This window comes from Argiope bruennichi, chromosome 6, assembly GCF_947563725.1.
Source record: "Argiope bruennichi chromosome 6, qqArgBrue1.1, whole genome shotgun sequence".
NCBI lineage: Eukaryota > Metazoa > Arthropoda > Arachnida > Araneae > Araneidae > Argiope > Argiope bruennichi.
Window position 1 is genome coordinate 19208751 of NC_079156.1, and position 22489 is coordinate 19231239.

Here is a 22489-nt window from a genome sequence, read left to right on the forward strand (position 1 = left end):
GTTGAAAAGCTTATATACAAAATTAATAATATATTAAATTGAAATATCTAAGTTATTAATTTAATTTAAATATTTTTCTTTTAAAAATTAAATTATAAATCAAGAATTAAGAGAATTAAAATTTTATATGTATTAAAAATTAAAAGCATTTATTAAAATTATTTGTAAATTGTGAAATATTTTTGGAAGGAAATGAAAAGAAGAAAGAAAAACAAGTCCAGGAAAGAACCCTGGTCTCACGGATGTTCTCCCTAGTGCACCTTTCCAGCGACAGTTGAAAATTACACATATTTAAGCTATGCTCAAAGTTTGAGGGTTGTTTTCTCGGAAGTGGCTGGCTATTGCGCTTTAAAATTTTATTGAATGAATATCCTAAAGAGATATACTACCATCACACAAAATCCCATCCCGAATTCAATTTTCCAGTTCGTGCCCTCCTCTTGTAAGATTCGTTTCTGAATGTATCAAATTGCGTGGCCTGAAAGTACTCTCATATGGGGACACCACCCACTTAGCAAGATTTCACATTTCTGTGCTTGAAAAGTACAACTTCTTTCTTAAAGCATACAGATCCTCACTCTTGGCATGTGAGGCAAAGAGTAAGATCTCTTGGAGTGTTTGCTGAGAGAGGGGCACGTATTGTATTTACTTGTATGGAAAATTATGATTGAACTTAACTTGTCCTAACTTGTTATGATTCTCTTAACTTGAAAATATCCTAAGAGATATCAGGTGCAAAAATATAGGTAGAAGAGTTCACAAATGCAGAATAATCTAATTTAGAAAAAAAAAAAAAAAAAAAAACCGTAGAATTCGCAGCCAACCGAAAACTTAAAGCAAGATTCGGAAATGGATGCCAAAAATTTTTACTTCAAGAATAAATACCAGCTTTCTTCCCTGGATTCTAGGCAAGAGTACAGTAATTTTTAGTTGCGTTTCCTTTATCGTATTTGACTGAGCATGAAAAAAGCTTATTCCTAAGAAAAGGTGGATTGTATTTCTCTGAACGCGGCTATTTGCAACCGATGTTAACGAAATATTATGAATGGACCTTGACACTAAGAAATCTTCAAAATTTCATCAGCCTGAATCCTCCGATTAATTTTTTTAAAATATCCGTTTGTGTTTGTTATGAACTTTTATAAACAATTTTTTAATCGCATTTGTTGGTGAGTTCCCCCCTCCCCAACTTTATGATAATTGATAGATGAAATGGTTATGGATACTTTGTCACAATATTTTAATATTTCATATATTTATCTTTTATAAAAGAAGTGGATACAGGATTTCCTCCCCTCCCACTTGTAAAGGAGGCGAGGAATCAAAAAAATATTAAACCTCTGCCCTAAATGGACTGGAAATGTTTGGTGTTCCCAAATATTGCTTGTTGTATCGTGTGTTTATTGCTTGTTGTTTATTTGGTGTTCCCAAATATTGCTTGTTGTTTACATTTTGTAATTATCATCCTTAAATCCATGTTATTTCTTTATCATGGATTCTGCAGATCACTAAATTAAAGGACAGATAGTGGCAATTTCATGGACAGATAATCGGAAATGATTGAGAATTTGACTATGATGAACGGTCGAAAGCGTGACACTGAGGATACTTCCTTACAGGAACACTCACAACTAGACCAAAATAGTTAGGATTAAAAAAAAATCCATGCGAACTCGAAAAGTTCGTTGAGAAAAAAAAAATTAAAGAAAAAAAAAGGATGTCCAGGTTTCCTCTAAAGTTCATGGTCATACGCTTTTTCTAAGAAAAGAGACAAGATGGTTCCACCAGACAAAGGCGTTGCAAATGTCGTTCACCGAAATGATTGTCTCAAAAGGTGATCATTCTGAACGAAAACACTCTGCATCGGAGAAATCTGTCGCTGTTTCTTTAAAGGCGGTAAACACTACACGATCCTGCAAACTCTTTCCAACATTGGACGCTTGATCATTGTAGTGTCATGTGACGGGACTTCTATCTGCGAGGTTCCGAGTTATTGATCTACCAATTGTCTTTCACACTGGTGTCAAATGAAATTTCAAACTTCCAAAGTTGGTGTGAAAACAGTCACGAATCATTTCTCCTCTTGAGTCAGATAAATAATCATTTTTTTTTGTCTCATATTTTAATCTGGTCGCCTTTGTCGACCAGTTGGCAAACCAGAGATATTAATTATATTTAATTTCTGTTAAATATAATTTCATGTCCTTGATACCCTCAAATTAAATAAATTATCCCATATATTATAGTTTTGTTTATTCCGTAGATGGAACTTTTAATAAAGATTAGTTCCATGATATTTCTTCTATTAAAATGTGTGGCTCATTTCTCTTCTAAATTTTGCGGTATTGTATTAAATTTTTATTTGTCTTGTAAACTAAATTCATTTAAACAGAGTTCGTTTTTAGATTTCAATAATGGAAGAAAATGACGCAATTAAATATTTAATTGATGACAATGAAAACTGTTTGAATTGCACGGTAATAATGTAGTCTATTATTAAAAATTAAACAAAAACAAAATTAAATTTTTTAAATTTAGTAAACATTGACACTACTATTAAATTAGTATTATTAAAAAGACAATTTAAAAAAATAATATGAAATTAATTTTTGTGCTATAATATTTTTGAAAGTCGTGAAAGGACGCTAAATTTTTAATTAATAAAAATTTCGAAAATTACTTCAATGTCTGCATTTCAACCCTCTAAAGTATATATGGGCCAAATTTGGTAGCTGTAAGTCAAATCATTCTAGCTGGTAAAGCGCCAGTACACACGGACAAATGATACACATACATTTTTGTTAGCAGTAGACATAAACAAATTTTAACAAGATATTACCACTACTGTGGCCCACTCAAACCATCAATCATTTGCTTAAATTTAATTGGATCAATCGTTCTCCACATTTGTCTTTGTAACTGATGAATCATTTTACACAAATGTATTTAATGTTTGTTCTGTGCGTGGTGTAGCGCCAGTTGAATACAAAGAGAAGGCGAGCATTGATACTCGCTGAAATCTTACAAGAACAACTTGTCGAAAGCAATTCCTATAGTTCAGAAGATTGGATCATAACTTTGTGCCTCTGCCCCTCCCCCTCTTCTTTGGTACCAGCAGATGACCAGGCTACGCCAAACCGAATATTAAAATCCTATTTAATGAAAAATTATACTACTATAAACCAACAGATGTAATATGATACTCTAAAATATTAATGTACAAGGGGTGTTCAAATGAAAAGGTACGAAACGACACTGTGGGTATAAATGAAGACTTTATTCAAAGTATACACCATAGGCCTGAGCACAACGATCCCATTAATTAACGAGCCGAAGGATTCCTTGTTCCCAGAATTCCTGTGGTCGTGTCGAGACCCAGTCCTTCACAGCGTCCTTGAGTTCGAAGTCCGAGTTGAAGCGTTTCCCTTTCAGATGTTTTTTCAGAACCATTAACTACGATGTGTACTGTGAGACACTCCGAAGACTACGCAGGTCCAACACGAACAACTGCTCCGTGATAACGCGTGTCCACACGTCGCCAGGATCACACACACGGAATTGGCCAAGTTCAAGTGGGAGCAGCTCGACCATCCACCCTACTACCTGGACATATCACCCTGCGATTTTTATGTGTTTGGTCCCATGAAAAAACATCTGAAAAGGAAGCGCTTGAACTCGGACGGTAAACTCAAGGGCGCTGTGAAGAACTGGGTCTCGTCACGTCCAAAGGAATTCTGGGAACAAGGAATCCTTCGGCTCGTTATGCTCAGGCCTATGGAATGCTTTGAATTATACTTATTTGAACTATACTTTGAATAGAGTCTTCATTTATACTCACAGTTTCGTTTCGTACCTTTTCATTTGAACACCCCTAGTAATTTAAAATGGATAAAACAATGTTTAAAAAAAGCAAATAGATGAACATGAGTTTTACCAAGTAAAATTGATAACGAAATTATTGGCTTTTCAGAAAATACCAAACACAGGTCAATAAAATTTGCGCATTCTAGTAGAATATGGCGGACAGATATATGGCTTTTGCATTGCGATCACGTAGATGAATGATCTCATAATAATAAATGAAGATGAGTATATCTAGTATGCCCAATGTGCAACTGTGTCCGATCTTTTGCTCTTTAATGAAGATCAAGACAACACAAGAGGTTTGACAGTGTAAAATATATTATCTGATTGAAAAATTGCATTCAAATGGTGAAGCAATGATGATTTTATTTGGATCGGAATTGGTGTCATGTGCTAAAAATAAGTCAATGTTTAATTCAAAAACCTCGAATTAGAATTGTATGGAAAAGTTATGTGGACATTGATATGTAGAAGCGTTCATACCTAGCAATTCTTTGTAGCCACAAAATCTTGGTCATAAGAATTAATTGCAAAAGCATGTCGGAGCATATTGGCTACTTTAATGGAATGATATACTACATGTTTCTGAAATAAAATGGAAAAATAAGCCATAAATAAGTTCTATTAGCAACTTTGCTTTTTTATCAACGATTGTTTAGTGGAAATAATAAATCTGAAGGAAGAAATAAAACTGATCCAAGACTCCCTTTATGATGGCGAAGGCGACGAACGAAGTCTTTGGTATGTTTTAAAGCATCAAGGTTAACTGTTACAAGATGTCTCCTAAAATGTTCCAGAACTTCTTTTCTCTAACGATTGTTGTGATCAGCTTCATCCTACTAAGATATGAGGAATTTCTTTAAATATAGGGGGTTTTAGGAATGGTATTATACATCAATGGCATTTTATACTACTTTCATACTGTCCACATTGTACAACATAGACTCAATGATATCTGCCAGTTGCATAAAATCAATCCAGTTTACCCACTGGAATATATAAAGAGTCGAATATTGAATCACTCCACCAATATTAGAATAGAGACAGTTAAAGTTTGGTTTGATTTGGGTTCAAAAGCCTTCCTTCAATACACTGCGCCATGTGTATGATTAAATAGAAGATGTTAAAGTACATATTTAAAAAAAAAAAAAAAAAAAAAAAAAGGTAAATTGGGATAATTGTTTGAAAAGAACAAACGCAGAAAATTTTAAATGCACGGGGAAAAAATCGATAGCTACTCAATGATATCTGCCAGTTGCATAAAATCAATCCAGTTTACCCACTGGAATATATAAAGAGTCGAATATTGAATCACTCCACCAATATTAGAATAGAGACAGTTAAAGTTTGGTTTGATTTGGGTTCAAAAGCCTTCCTTCAATACACTGCGCCATGTGTATGATTAAATAGAAGATGTTAAAGTACATATTTAAAAAAAAAAAAAAAAAAAAAAAAAAAGGTAAATTGGGATAATTGTTTGAAAAGAACAAACGCAGAAAATTTTAAATGCACGGGGAAAAAATCGATAGCTACTCAATGATATCTGCCAGTTGCATAAAATCAATCCAGTTTACCCACTGGAATATATAAAGAGTCGAATATTGAATCACTCCACCAATATTAGAATAGAGACAGTTAAAGTTTGGTTTGATTTGGGTTCAAAAGCCTTCCTTCAATACACTGCGCCATGTGTATGATTAAATAGAAGATGTTAAAGTACATATTTTAAAAAAAAAAAAAAAAGGTAAATTGGGATAATTGTTTGAAAAGAACAAACGCAGAAAATTTTAAATGCACGGGGAAAAAATCGATAGCTATAAGTAATTTTAAGGCTATAACAGCTAGAGCACTATAGCATCAGAATTGGACGATTGATGTAAGCGATTACTATTCAAAATAAATCCTTTTCATTAGTAAACAAAATACTGATATTTTAATGCTTTTAGCTTAAAAGATACTAATCACCCTCGGCGACCAGTTATTCGCCTTTAAAAGTAATAATTTACTTATTTCAAGTAGCTTTTCAACAGTATTTTACCATAACAATTGAAAATATTTTAAAGCATTCTTGCACAATAAATGTAGAGCATACTGACTGATTTGCTATACATTAGCAGAAATTGTTGAATAAAACTGTCACATTCATTCCGGTTGTTAAGGGTGAGGGCTCCCTTATAACTAACTCTCTTTGCGGTAACTGGGGGGCGATCACTGATATCTAGAAATCACAAGCGCGATCACTGATGACTTATCTAGAAATCACATGCTTTCCTGTGAAACAGAAATTGAAGAATAACATAAGATTGTGGGGGGAAAAGAAATAATCGGGCATAAAATTAGACCTGTTGTTTTCGACAACCAAAACAAACAGAAATTGGCGAAATTGAATTAGTGATTGAGACCGGGATGATTGGTAAATCCCCCACCTCATTATTTCAACTATATAGATTGTTGATTAAATAATATCATTTATTTTTGTCATTTTATATCTTAGAAACGCCCTGAATACCATGACTTTCGAAATTATTCGATCTGTTTTTTACTTCGAATTTCCGTCATTTTTTTCCCCATCATTTCATTTGGCTCATTTCATACATTATTTTTTTTTTCAAAGAAAAGTTCTCTAAACCAGACAGAAAGGGAGAATTAAAAAAATTATCATCGGTTTAGTGCTAAATCGCCTATGCAAAAAACCGCCACTGTCCAGGACTAAGATGCCAAATGCATTAAATATATGAGAAGGAGATAACATTCCTGTCAGATTCTCCTATACGATTTCGAGATTTTGATGAATCTCCACATTTCAGATCTCTCCGAGTCCGAAAAACATATTTTTGGCATTATGTTCATCTGTTTGTGATCATGATAACTCTTTTGGACAAGATGGCTGAAATTTGGTAAGGAATTTTATGACCATATTTGTAAGTTTTCTATCAAATTTTGCATGAAATCCATTTACAGGAAGTCTTTATTTGAATGTACATGAAATCGATAACTACAAAATGCAAAGATCTATGTGTATGAAATTTGATAAACAGGTTTTAGCATCAAAAATACAGATACTTATCAAATGTTGAATCAAATCTATCAAAAGTTTGACCGTCTGTCGATCTGCATTTCTGAATGCATAGAAACACAATAATTTATACATGCAATGACTTAAATCAATCAAATTCATTGCCTACATCTATATTTAAATATAAAATTTTGGTATCAAGTGGTCAATAAAATGTTGTTCAAAATACATATTCTCGCAATAGATTAAATAAAACGACTAGATTCATTAAAAAGATCCAAGTTTCATAAATATCATTCACAAATAAATGCAAGGCATTCACGGGCTTACCCAAGGTCCCCAATTTTATGTGGAGGAAGGGGTCAAGACCTTCTTTTGGGAGTATGCAAGGAAGTTTTGGTGAGATGATTCCTGCTGATAGCTGAATATCACTAGAGTATATCTAATTGCATCTTATTTATTTGTTCAATTCTTATTTCTAGCATGTTGGAAATAATAAAAGCAATACAACAGTATACTTTGAATATGGCATCTGTCTTGATACATAAGATATATTTTTTTAAAAAATATATCAAAGCCAATTCTGATTGTGTATAAATTTTATTAAATTCTAAAAGCATGAGACAAAATCATTTCTAATATTTCTTTTTTATTTTATTTAAAAAAAAATCTTTATACATTTATACCAAAACTATACAAATTTATAATGGTACAATTCATTTTTATTTACATTTTTGGTTATTCCATTTAAAATAAAATTTTTTGCTTGATTTAAATTTTTATTATATTTTTATTGTGCTTGCTCTTTTAGTATTATTCATAAAGCACAATATAAAACATAAATGAGTATTCATGTAATAAAATACAACATAATGCATTAAATGCATCTTTTATCATAAAATAGTAAAAGTATGGAAAGATGTTCACAAAAAAATGTTTGTACTTTAATGTATGAAGAACTTGAAATATGAAGTGATGATGACAGTATAGTTTATTGTACTGAAAAAGAAAAATATATTGGTTAGTAATTTGTTTTATTTTACAATTGCCATTGCAAAAATGTACTCTTATATAAGTTGTATCAAAACAGATATCAAAGAAATTCTTCTTAGAAGACTTAGCACCTTGACTAGGCAAAAATATCACATTAGGATAATTAATTAATTTTTAAAAAGAGTTTCTTATTATAAATAATAATGAAATCCAAAATATTATAAAGCTGGTATGAAAAGATATTGATTATTAATGTTGTATTATAAAAATTATGTTTAAAAAAGAAGTTTTATTTTCAGATAATTATATTTGAATGAAGTTTCAAAACTTTTAAATATAGGCAAGGCTCTTTATTAGGAGGATTTTTTCTTTAGAGAATCCTTAAATTTGTAAAAATAAAGCTTAGAAAAAAAATTTCCTCTTTCTTAAAAGGAAAAGTCAACAGCACAATTTCAAATATCACTTCCTAAAACAATCTAGAAATGAACAATAACAATATTAATTATTGACCAACTGCTTTGACTATTTATATATGACAAAGTTCATATTTCAGAGCATTAATGCTGAGCAACTGCTATAACAACTTTATTGCAGTTTTCAGCATCTAAAATTCAGGATACTTAAAACAGTAATAATTTCAATAATAAATGGTCTAACTTTAAGTCTTCAATGCCAACATCCTAGATTTCCAGTGATATATTGACAACATTTGTTATTTTAATTACTAAAATATCATGCTACATTGCTAACAGTTAAAAGTTTAATCAATAGTGAGTCAAAATAAAATAGTTTAACGAAATTGTAAGAAAAAGCATTAGTCATGCACAACTATAGTTATTAGTATATAGATAGCTGCAAATGGCCACAGCAACCTACTAAAAACACAATGTGCTTTTTATATGCATTTCATGAAACTGCTCCCCTCTCCAGAAGTAAAAGTTTCTCTGCCATATAAATAGTAAAAAATGAAAGAGAATGCAAAAAGAAATTTAATATTACAGCTAATCTCTAAAAAAAATACTAATATCTTAATCCATTATCTGCCATGATCATATTATGAATAACAGTGCTTCGTTTCTTTATAACAAGCAAACAAATTTGAAATTCGTCTGCCAGTTGAAAGGAACAGAAATTTCATATTCCAAGCATTATTAGTTTTGTTTGGTTTTTATATTATAATGAAATACTATACATATATATGTACTTTAGAGGTTATTGCAATGATCTGTTACACACTCTTTTTTATTGAAATGATTTTATTGATCACTTTATTATGATACCCTTTTTCAAAAATATCAAATATTTTCAAAGAAAAATGTAATTTGAAAATAATTATACTATTATACAACTTTCTGCACATATATAACGTATCTAACCAAAAATTTCAATAATAATAATAATAAAATTGTTAATAGGCAATTGATACAAAAGTTTCATTTTAAAAAGCTTAATTTTCCCTTCATACAGAACCATAATAGGAGCTTCATCATTATAAGCCAGATAATTTATAATTTTATTATTCAGAATAGAGCATCAATAGCCAAAATTAGGATAATGTATAATTAGTCAACACATTTCATAAAAGTTCTTATAACTTATCATTTCAATAACTCTAGATACTTTTACAACAGTTCTTATAACTTTTGACTCACGAATAATATTCTCAATAACTGTTCTTCAAACTCAACAATAATTTTATAAAAAATAAATACTTACCAAAATTTATAAGTTGCTCAGAAATGCTATCTTTGAAAAGGAATCGACTGCATATTCATCACAGGATATCTAGATGGATTCTGGAATGCACTGGAATTCGTAACGACATAGTATGGGTTAACGTAAGGTAAATGAACCTAAAAGGAATTAACACTTAGAATATCTTATATCAAGAGTGTGAAATTATGCATACTCACACAGTTTTAAAATGTTTATATTTAAAATGCTTTAAAAATCATTTTATCATAGTAAATATAAATTGGAAATATAAAATATTAAGTGCCATAATAAAATAGGAATAAAAAAATCTTCAAATCAAAAGTAGAAAATACCAATATTTTCAACTTAGAAATGATAGTCTGATATAATCTTAGCAGTTGAAAAGCAAATTAATATATATTACTTTACTTAAGCAGTTAGAATATGTTACTATGAGCAAAGTAGTATCAGAACTGGGAAAGTGAACAAAGTTCAGCTGATCAAGAAAAAAATGCCAAAATTAGCCCAATACTTTTTTTTTTTTTTTTTTTTTCAATTTAGCACTTATTGCATTTTCCAATTCCAGCCTTCAAATAATACCATTGTTGATCAATTTTTTCCCATCTAAGCATATCATTTATTATTTATTAATGTAAGTTACCATACTTTTTTGGAAAATTTAATTCTGAACCTTGTAATTTATGCCTTTTAGAATATTTATTACCAATAAAATTTACCATTGAAAAGAATGTGGAAATTTGCTCATAAAGTATTAGGCAGACACTATACATTCAGAATTCCATCCTCCCTCCTAAGTTCAAAAATTGTAGTAATGAAGTAATGAGAAAGCAAAGAAATATAATTTCAAAATTAATTACATAGATAATCATGATTGCATTTCAAAAATTTAGGCAATTATTACAGCATAAGAATTTTAAACAATTTCAAATAAATAAGAATATTAATATCATAGATAAAAGTAATCCACTAAATGGGAAATGATTTCAAAATAAACAGCATTTAACTTTTCTTAGACATCATATGAATTGTATGTTAACTCTCCAAAAGAAATCCAGCAGAAAAGGGAGAAAGTGATTACATATACTGAAAGTACACAAGCCAGAGTTATACTTTTTGAAGAAAAATCAGAGGTATTATTCAAAATTTTCATTCATGAAACAGGTAGAAAGGATCATAGGAATAATTAATGACTACCCTGTAAATAATTATTGTGTAATCAAGAAAAGCAACAATAATTATTTCCAATAAACCACATAAAAGACAACCTGTGTCTTCAAGTAATTTCACTCAGGCAACAATCTTCACAATCAAATAAATTATTGTGTAATCAAGAAAATCAATTATTTACATATCCTACTAATGAAAAAATATCACTTGCATCTGTGGTTCAAAGGATGGATAAATTTATATTGATAAAAATGTTCAAAAAATAATTTGCAATTGAGCAGATTAATATATTCTGCTATTAAAAGATACTATTCACAACCCTTAGTTCATGAGAACCACATGAATTTACCAGCAAAAAGAATTAAAATATCAAATTTTGATGACAGGATTGTAAATATCAATATAATAATGTTACCTCAAAAATAATTTACCACAAACATATATTTTTAAACTTTACATGTAGTAAGCAAAATGCATATTTTTCATTATTTTGTGTCTGATAACATAATTTTACAAATCACTAATTTTTTGATTTTTCAGTTTAAAAAATATATTTGTTTAGATTGTTTTTTCATTCAAGAACTTTTTTTAATATTCTTTTTATGATTTTGATTTTGTTTTTTTCTAAAACTGAAGGTTCAGAATGATCAAAAGAGTAAAGCATTTTGATGTGGTTAATCGATTTTCTCAATTAAAATAATATAATCTCAAGTACTCATACTTAACAGATGCACAGGATCTGGAAATTGATTTTTTTAGAAAAACTTCACTTCATTGTGAATAACATATTAATGAGAATACAGCATAAATAATATTAAAAAAGATATTTTTTTGTTTGATTAAGTTTGATTTTATATAAAAATTTAAATTTATATTCCAAATGATACAATTATCTCATTACAAAATTGCCCCTTATAAGACAAATGTATAATTCAAAAACATTAATATTTTGGGGATTTCAGAAAGTAAAAATCTGGATTTCTGCACATATCTTGATCAAATCATCACTTATTGATTACAGATCCCACTAATTTAACTATATTCAATGGAATTTAATATTTATCAGTGCAATAATTTTCTCTTTGTATAAGTTAGGGAAATTCTGATACATTATTAATACTACTATAAAGGAAAAAATCAACACATTTAAGAACTATACAATAAAATTAGGCTAACTATTCTAAAATGTATTCCATTTGCAGGCTACATCTGACATAAAAACTTTAGATATATAAAACATAAATATCATTGACTACCTCCCCCTTTCTTTTACTTTTCTCAGTTCAAATAAATACTAAGATTTCTTTTACTTTTATCAGTTGCCAGTCTGAAATTAAAATAATAACTAAATCAGGGTTTATTCCATCTTTTTAGAGACTTATTTATAGCATTCATAATCACGATCAGAGAATATACAGCATAAAAGAGATTTCTTATTTATTAAATAATTTCAAAGCTTGGTTTTGTTTTTTCTGTGGAACTTACTTGTGGCAACATTTGGACAGAATTCAAGTGTCCATTTTGGAAAGAAAGGTTTTGCATCACATTGTTGTGATAAATTGGTGGTGACCTTTCCGAATTCTTCACTTTTAAATTGTGGTCTACATTATTCAATAGCATATCTTTAGAAGGTATTAGCACATACTGTCCATTGCTATTCTGCATCAGAGCATTTTGTAAGTTATTAGGAATAATAGATCTTTGGCCGTTATTGACATTTATAGACACTGCTGGCACAGAGTTTGTAGAAACAGAATTCCCCTTGGTAAAAATCATAGGTACATTTCTTAAGGCCTCTGTTTGCTGTAAAAATGCTTCTTGTTGAAAAGAATTACTGTTTCTTGAATGCTGTTGCATGAAAGAGGCACTGGAATTAACTGGATCCAAAGGTCGCACTAGAGCTGCATTTGGTTTTAACACAGAAGAAGCATTAGCTAAAGCAGGAGGGCTTTTATGACTGGGGTCTAAACTTCTATTTGAATTTGATGAATTATCAAAGTGCTTATTTTTCAAAGAAGGTGAGGTAGGTGATTTTCTAGGATTTAAAGCTAAATGTTGCAAACCTAGTATGGGAGAACTTTGTTTTCGAGGGGCTTGCGCAGTATCTTTCTTCATAGGATTCTTGCTTGGTACTTGGCAATCAGACTGCAAAGAGAATGAAACATATTAGTATACGATAAATAACACTAAAAGTCAAAAATATTTATCATGGTCACTAAATCATCCACATATAGAAAACCCTGAGCTTTTATTACACATATTTGCTACTTAAACAATAATAATATGTTAAATCTATACTTGATATATATCATTATAAATTTTAGGTAAAATTTTATGAAAAAAAAATTATAATGATAGCATTCTTAGTCTAAGAATTTTTACTGAAAAGGGAATTGAAATATAAAATTTTGATACAAATAAAAAGAAAAAAAACTTTCTTGCAAACATTTAGACTTTAATTACCTCAACATCAATATTCTCTGGGCAATCTTGATTTCTCATCTGATTATCGGCATGAATTTCCAAACTAGATCGAATGGGTTGTGAAGGATCTGCTACTGGCTTAGCAAACAAATGGAAAGTCATAGATGAAGGATCTCCAGGTACAACTATAAGCTGACCAGATGATGGTGGCAGTTGAACTTTCACTGAAGGAAAATTTAACTTAGTCATGTGGTTTTGATTAGAATGAGATACAGAGACTTGAGATGGAATTTGCATTGCAGAATTAGCTGAAGATGATGGTTCAGTAACTTGTGTAGAGGTATTAGAGGAATTAAATGAAGAAAAAATATTCCTAAAATCAAACGCTGATGTTTCGACTGGAACTTGATTCTGTATGCCAGGAGGCAAGCTAAGTGATTCATTATGCATCTGTTGAACTGAAGTTTTGGTAGATTCTTGAATAAGAACTCCCTGATTAGAAAAGGTAGGTGAATACCTGGTATGGATTCTAGCGGATTCTTGTTCATCTATAATTTGAGATGTACAGGAAGATGAATTTTTATGAATTTTAACAAAACTTTTAGCATTTGCTTGGTATGCAGAAGCATTGGGTGAACATCTAGACTGATTATTAGCTAGTTGCTGATTATTCATTTCCTGATGTATAGATAAAGTAGGTGAATATCTAGATTGACTTTTAGCTGGTTGTTGTTGATGGTTCGTTTCTTGGCATGCAGATAGAGTAGGTGAACCTCTAAGCTGATTTTTAGTTGATTGATGATGATTTATCTCCTGATGAGCAGATAGAGTTGGTGAATATTTTGGCTGGTTTTCAGAAATATATTGATTCAAATACAATGGATGATTTTTTGCAGAATGTTGATTCTTGAGATTCTGATCAGTGCAAAATGTGACAGAAGCCATAGACTGGCTATTATTTTCTCTATTGTCTACTTCCTGATATGAATTAAACCTCATTTGGTCGGATACTTGTTTATTCTGATATGAAATGTTAGAACTTTTCATCTGGCTTTTTGTAAACCTCTGCTTTTGAGTTACATCATGTGAGGTATTAAGTCGATGAATTTGCTGACTTTCATCAGGATCCTGATCTTTCAAAGTAGCAAGTGGAAATGAAGAGGGTTGAGTATAATATTTTGATTTAATCATTTCTGGTCCTTGTATTTCTTGACAGGAAGAAAAGGCACAATATTTAGATTGGTTTTTGTTATGTTCTTCATTAACTGACAGAGGAGTCTGCGATTCTTGATGCATAGTATGACTCTGTGTCAAATCACTACCAGATTCTTGGCTTTGCATTTCCTGAGATGAAGAGGAGGCAGAAGAATATCTTTGATCAGTTTTGGCAGAATCATGATTTTCTACCTCTTTTTGTGAAGGAAAATGCTCTTCCTGACTATCCACATTTTCTTGCTCCTCCATACATTGTCCCTGTTGCAGTATAGTATTACTTTTAGAAAATGTTGAATTTTGAAATGAAGATGCAGATGAGCAGGTCTGATGATTTCTGGAATAGGCTAAACTATCAACTTCTTGGTTTGAAGTAAACTTTGAACTACAAATTGACTGGTTCTCAGTATTTCCTTGGTCTTGAGCTTTTCCATTGGATAAAAAAGATGGAGAACATTTTGACAGGCTTTGTGAATGCTCTAAATCCTGTGACTTGCAATGTTGCTCCTGCTCTGGTGATAATGCAGATTGTCTAAAATGAGTTTGATTTTCAATCTGTCCTTGAGTAAACTGATGTGAATAAGAGGAATACAAAAGTGGGCTCTTCGATGGTACTTGATTGATTAATGGAACCTGCATAGTCTGAGTTTGGATAGTAGAAGCTGCTTCATCTTTGGAAATTTCCTGATGTGGAAACTGATCTTGCATAAGTCGATTCTCAGAATTTGAAGTCCTAGTCTCTGGTTGATTTTCAGAAAATTCTTTGCTTCTTGGATTTAATTCACCAAAAATATTGTATGAATTTTGATTTCCATTATAAATTAAAGAAGCCCGAGAAATATTCTCTACAACAGAAGTTTTGGGTTCATTTTCTACTTGATGCCTCTTAGAAATATTTGTGGAAGCAAGACCTAAACATGAAGCATCAACAGTAGAAGATCCAGTAGGTTCATTCCCAGGTGTAAAACTAGCATATCCATATCCATTAAGAAAAGTGGCATTACTTTCACCTTGATGTGGACTGTATTTAGCTAGATCTTCGACACTTGAATCAGAGCTATTTGAATCATGAGAACGATAAGATTCCTGGGAATTACTGCTAGGAGATGTACCAAGACCATCAGATTCTTCAATTAGTAAATCTGAAGTGAAATCCGTATTACTAGGATTATCTGAAGCTCCTGAAAAATTGTTAAAATCCTCATCACTACTAGATTTTTGATCTCTAAAATTATTACTAGCAAATTCAGATGATAAACAGTTGGATGCAGAATGTGGATCCATTTCACTGTCACTCAAAATTTCCAGATTTGCTCCACTTTCAACAGAAATACCATTAAAAATTTCAGGGTTTTTAACAATTAATTGTGAAGAATTTGAGTTTTTCTCATTGGATTCATGATCATTTACTTCCATATTTTCAGGTAAACATTGATGATCATAAGATGTGTCAGGCAGGATGTCCTCAGAACTGTGATTATCAGTGGATGAAGACTTATTACAGTAAGTCTCATTATTTTCTTGATTAGAGGAATTAGGCATGAGTTTTTCAATTAAGTTAGAAGGATGGCTGTGAATTGGCTCAACTTTTAGATCAGAAAATTGCGTAAATTTCTTTATCTTTTGAGAGGAATTTCGAAAGTGTTCCTCATCCATGCTTTGGGATCTCTAAAAAGAAAAAAAAAAAAAAAAAAAGATGGATATGTAATTTTATCTAATACTTTTAAAATTATAAAATAAAATTACTTAAAGCATACTGAAGGAACTAAAATATTTAAAAGAAAGTTGCAAAAACCAAATCATTGTTATTTGACATTAGTCTTAATAATAAATTTTATTACAATCAATGACAATTCAAACTGACAGACAGAAAGAGACACATTATAAGTTATAAAATAAATAACTCTGACTGTAATCTAATGGCTTTGAGAACATAAAAAATGTATTATTATATACCAATAAGAGTATACAATAATAATAATAATATATACTGTATAATATAAATGAATATTAAAATTTAAAAAGTTGGGTTTTTTTACAATTATATATGCAATGCACCTGAAATATAGACATGTAGCTTTCTGTGTAATGTCTATATTTCAGGTGCTATCTATAAGTATATTAAATTTAATTTCAAGATAGAAAACAATAAATTTTAGAAATAATGTTATACAAAATTAACAAAAATCAATAAAATAATCTGACTAAATTTAACTATGAAATTTTAAAAAATCAATAAAAATAGCTTTTAAAAACATTTTTGTATGTGCATCAAAGTTTTATTAAATTTTAATTATTGTGTAGCTTGTCATTAAATTTAATATTAATTATAAATATTATAAGATTTTGCATTTTTTCCCCCTGAAATTCATTACCTGATAGGAAAAAGCACTTGGAATTAAAATTTAGTCTACTCTGAAGAGTGAAATTGAATTACTCTGAAAATATTAATATCTTGAGGTGCAAACTTTAGTGTTAGGCAGATAGCTGTTGGGGAGGGGGGTACTAACCAGAAAAGTCTAAAAATTAGCTCTATGAGCTATGAAATTTACTAATATATGTTCTTGATTCTTTCAGATATTATCTATGAAACTTTTAGTATGGAAAAAAGAAGATTGAAAACAACAGCACAAAACAGAAGAACACTTCTGAAATAATGTAGAAACAAAATTCAAATCACATTTATTTTGAAGATTCAGAAGCCATATTTGCTTATTTCATAATATCAGATACATAAACAATATTTAAATTTATCCAATGCAAGTAGCTTAAGTCATTAAGTTTTAATTCGAACTTTTTATTAAAAAGTATTTTCTCATAAAGAACTTTTTTTACTTTAAAACACATCGTTTTTTTAACAATAATTCCTCTTTAAATAGCAATTCTTGGTAAATTTAAATACTTTCTGCATTATGAATAAAATAATTAAAAAATTTTAAGAAAAATATTGATATGTGTATATATGTTCATAATAATTAAAAAATTATGAAAAATACTAAAAGCATTCAAAATAGCTCGGACCTAAAAGTGTAAAAATAATATATTGATATGATGAGCATTAAAATGATGTTAAAAACACCAGCATACCACAAAGAATTGAAAAATTAATTACAAAATTCAGTTTTCATATATATGAAACAAATCTTAAATTGATTGTTGTAAAAGTGTAAATAGATCATTTATCTCAATTCTCACTACCAGTTTTTAAATTAAAAGTACACTCACATTATATATTAAAATTTTAAAAGGCTAATCAGTCCATACTTCTTGATAATAAAAGCAAGATTCATGTATAATATTCCGGTTCTAATTTTCTAATGCATTTTCAAACATAGACGCTTCAATAAACATTTTCTCTTTATTTAATTTAAGCATCCTATTATTTTCTTGTGATCATCACTCTTACAAATTTCTATTATAATTAAGTGAAAAGAAATTAAAAATTGATTAACATTATAGAAAAACATAAATAATAAAACTATGGAGCAGGAGAGTAACAGTGGGGGATATGTGGTGATTATAATCCTTATAGTCTTCATATTAGGATTGCTGTAAACTGAAAGTTTAAAAAGATAAGATCTAATAAATTAAAAGTTTATTTGAATGAAAAGTTTATTGTTTTTCATTTTTGTAACGCCTGGACTTATTTTCATGAAAGTAGCTATGTTTTAAAGTAATACAAAATTATAAAAGGGGAGCATAAAACTGTGAATATCATCAATGAGTTTGGAAAAAAATCATTGTAATCTCCTAGAAATGTTGAACAATTTCTACAAGTAAGAAAACCTCTAAAATTCTTACTAATTCTTCATTAATCTATTGTTTTGAAGGGGAAAAAATGCTTTTTTTTAATTTTTGATTACTGAGGTCCCATTTGCAAAGCAGAATGAACTAAGAATGAGTAAGTACACTTGCTATATTATATATACATTGTGATATTTAATCTGTGATGCTAAAGATATTTCAACTCTTTTTAACAAAAAGAGGCTTAGTAATAAAATCCTGTCTATTATAACATGATTTTTCTTTAAATACTCTAATATTATTTACAACATGTCTTTTTAAAAAAATTATATTTAGTAAAGTATTTTTTCAAACTTCTCTAAATTTATAGCTGTGCAAAGTGCTGTCTTGCAAAATTATTTTTATTCAAATGTGAATGTTAATAAATGCATGCCCATTTTCTATAATTAAAACAACTTACTTCTACTGCCAATTCAGCTTCTTTGGATAATATCTCCAATGCTTCATTATTGAGGCGTTTTCGCATTTTCCTACTACGCTCAGATCTTTTAGAAACTACATTAGCTGTCTTCTTTTCCTTGAACAACTTAGGATTCTCTTTTTGCCCAATTACATTCTCCACTGAAACCTTTTCACTCTGCTTTGGTGTAGAAACTACATTAGTTGTCTTCCTTTCTTTGAACAATTCATGATTCACTTTTTGCCCAATTCCATTTGCCGCTGAAGTCTTCTCAGTCTGCTTTGGCGTAGCAGACAAGTTTTTCATAAGTCTTCTGAATAATCTCCAAGTATGTCTTCCCATTATAGATCTTTCTGCAACAAAAAATTTTGAAACTGAGAAAGGATTTTAATTATTTATTGACTAGAAAATTTGAAATGGTTTCTATCCTTTTATTCCTTCCTTTAAAAATAAATTCCATTTTCCATGGCAGATCATAAAGCTAGATATAGGTAAATTTCTGAGAACTATTAAGGAATAGCTAGAGTTTTGTTCCTTGTAAGAAATACACTGATTTTTTAATTAATAAGAAAATTTGCAAGCATGTCAAAAAATGCTCACTGAAATTTCCACTACTCAAAAACTGACCAATTATTTTTTTATGTGGATGATAACATCACTAGCATGGAAAGACAGAAATAACACTTTTTCAAACTTTAAATCTGAATAAATACCAAATATGTAGAGTGTAGTATATGAATTAAAAGACCTGATTAATATGTATTATTATATTACTGATTAATATGCAAAAAATATCAAGAAACTAAATAGCCCATAAAAAAATTTAAATAAAATTTATTTGAAATGTCTTTTTATGCGATAAATTCGTTATATTCATTTCGGTTTCAACTCTTCACCAAATTTTACTTATTTTTAGTTTGAGAATTGAAAGAATCCCTTTAACAAAGAGAGAGAAAAAGTGAAAGTTCTAGCTGGATGAATTCTTAAAAATTTAATAACTTCAGACACAAATGAAAACAATTTTAAATGAGCAAAAATTAGGCTATTCAAACAACAAAAAGAAAAATATGACATATCGACTTCCAATAGCTTTATGTATTTTTACAAACTATGTTGAAATATTTAATGATAAAAATAAGAAAAAGAAAATATTTGAAAAAGGAAGCTTCAAAACATAATCCATTTCTCAAAGAAGTGAAAACTTAAAACAAGTTTGGAACACTACTCGCTTGAATGTTGAATGATTTTTAAAAACTAAATAATTATATGTTTGAATTCTCTTTGTAGTCTTTTCTAAAATGAATATAAAGTAGTACAGGACTGGATTAAGTTTTTCTTTTCTTTTATTCAATACAAATCTTGAGTGCCCCTTTTCCACTCAAGATTTCTCTAATTTTTAAAATCTATTTTAATAAAATCTTTGTATATAGTTTTAAGTAGCCAATTTCAACAGACTGAAATAACAAAACTTTTAATTTTGGCCCACTTTCTAGATAATAAGTTTCAATATATTGCATATAAAACAATTTAGAAATGAAAATGCTAAGTTATTTTATATAAAATTGAATTTTAATAAAAATTTATTAAAATTTTAATGAATTTAAATTATTGTAATATCAGATATTCTTTTAATCAGAAAGTAACATGTTTTAAATATAATAAAATAACATAAAATTGGCAAAAAGTAATTAATTAGGGATATTGTAGAAATAACATTCCAAAATTTAAATGTTGATTGTAATATGAATAAATTCAAATACATGGCATAGAAAGTAGAAACATAAGCACCAATTAAAATTGTTTGAAAATACCACAAAAAAGATATAAAGGCTTTTATTTTACCTATTTAATAATATGGTTCTGCATTATAACTACTTAAAAATAAACATTGATGTAGCATGAAATATGAAATTAAGAGATTTCATGGAATTCAAATACATTGATGGAAGGGGAAGATATCCTTATGCAAAAATTTATATTCTGCATTGTTTCATTTAAAAAAAAAATCAAGTATTAGCTGCAAGTAAGTTTCTTTGTAATAATTTATCATATTTTATTTTATCATTTATTTCATAAAATTGAAAAAATATTTCTTGGTCATCAGTTTAGAATCTTACTTCATATTTGGTAATCAGTTTACTAACAACAATAGCAAAAGGAAAAAAGTCATATATCATTATTATAATAATAATTAATAAAAATTCATTATCCAAGTTGTAATATATTTTGTTATTAATTCCATTAAAAAACTCAAAATATTTTTAAAAAATCTAAAACCATTTAGATTTCTGTTTGATTAAATTTGTTTAATTTTCCCTTTAAATTTCTGGTAGAAAAGTTTTTTAAAATTATTTTTGCATTATGTAATATAAATTAAATATTTTTTGGATAATTTTGTGTTGCAATGCTAAATAAAAATTGTAAATATTTAAAAATTTTGGATTTTTTTATCAAATTTTTAGATAGTTTTTTCTTATAGAAAGTTCTATAATAAATTACATTTATGTTATGTTATGTTACATTATTATTTTAAGTTTTAGTATACTCCCAAAATTTCCTCGAGCTATCAAAAACAAGCAACTCTTTATATGCTATGACCTTGAAGGGAAGATAATAATATTTGATTTGACAATCCTAAAACAAAAGGCTTACTTTGGCGATTCTTTATTGCTTTTTTTGAGGGGAAGGTAGAGACAATACTTCATTGTTTTCTTTTGCATTAGTATTTTTACAACTTTTTCATTCCCACTTTTGATGCTGTGTATAAACAGATTTTTCTAATTATTCAGTAAGAAATTTCAGATGGTAGTAATTCTTTTTAATAGTAAACTTAAACATTCTTCAATATAATTTTGTTACTTTCTACCTTCATATTCATTTTTAAACATTCTATTTGAATATAATGTATTCATGTAATGCATCTAATTTTAATAATGAAGATGTAGTTCCATAAAGTAGCTTGTCCTGATAAACTACAAAAACTATATATATCTCTCATTTGTGATCTTTCCTACATAGCAATATGTTTTTTTAAAATAAAATTATGTAATGTTAGCATTTCTAAGTATATTATTTGAAAAGCTAACATACATAATGTTATGTAAATAATGGCAAATGCATATATTTCTGCATAACTATTACTACTCTAAAAACAATATAATAAAATAAAAGACAAACCTTCACCATTTAAAAATACAAAAAAGTTAGTCTTTAGATTCTGTATCTAAAAATTCTAAATACAATGTTATGCACTGAGTAGATTTTATGCATCAATAATTTGTATTTATGAATAATGTGAAATAACATGATAATTAGGGATTGCAATACCGGTATACCGGGATACCGAATACCGGTATTTTGAGCCATTTGTACAATTTTGTAATACCGGTATTCACAAGTTTAAATACCGGTTTTTCGGTATTTACTAGAAATTTTTAAAATTGTCTCCACTATATGTTCAGGTATCGCGAAAATGGCAATATAGTATACGTTTTTGTTTTTATGTCTCCCTAATGGGCGAAATTAATTAGCTAATTAAGGGCTTAATTAATTGCTTAAATCTAAATTAGCGAAACATGGATTATCTCTGAAAGAAAATATTGCATCCATAACGACTGATGGAGCAACAATTATGAGAAAAGTTGGAAAGTTGATTGGTGCAAATCAGCAGTTGTGATATGAACATGGAATTCAATTAGGAGTAATAGATGTATTATACCAAAAATATAAAGAACAGAAGAATACAAATGCTGTGGATATAGAAACTTCGGATTCCAACTATATTACATTGGAAAATCGCACAGAAGAAAGGCATACCGAAATAGAAAATGACTTATGGTATTTACATAATTCTAATGATTTTAAAAATGAAAATGAAAGAAAAGAAAATAATG

The 22489-nt window shown here is 28.9% G+C and overlaps 1 protein-coding gene across 2 annotated transcripts in view; it reads right to left on the minus strand.

The window, feature by feature from the left end:
- Positions 1-7644: 7644 nt before the first annotated feature.
- The window catches only part of LOC129972396 (uncharacterized), a 61559-nt gene continuing 46714 nt past the window's right edge, over positions 7645-22489 (minus strand). The window contains exons 14-18 of one of the 2 annotated variants that reach the window (XR_008784855.1): positions 18597-18949; positions 13220-16060; positions 12820-12901; positions 9590-9726; positions 7645-7879 (exon numbers count right to left, since the gene is read on the minus strand). Coding sequence is in view for 1 of the 2 variants with exons in the window: in XM_056086521.1 (XP_055942496.1) it covers positions 9616-9726; positions 12242-12901; positions 13220-16060; positions 18597-18949 (3965 nt within the window). In the remaining variant the exon portion in view is untranslated. Of the gene's footprint in view, positions 7880-9589; positions 9727-12241; positions 12902-13219; positions 16061-18596; positions 18950-22489 lie in introns of both variants that reach the window. The other variant, XM_056086521.1, reaches the window with a different exon arrangement.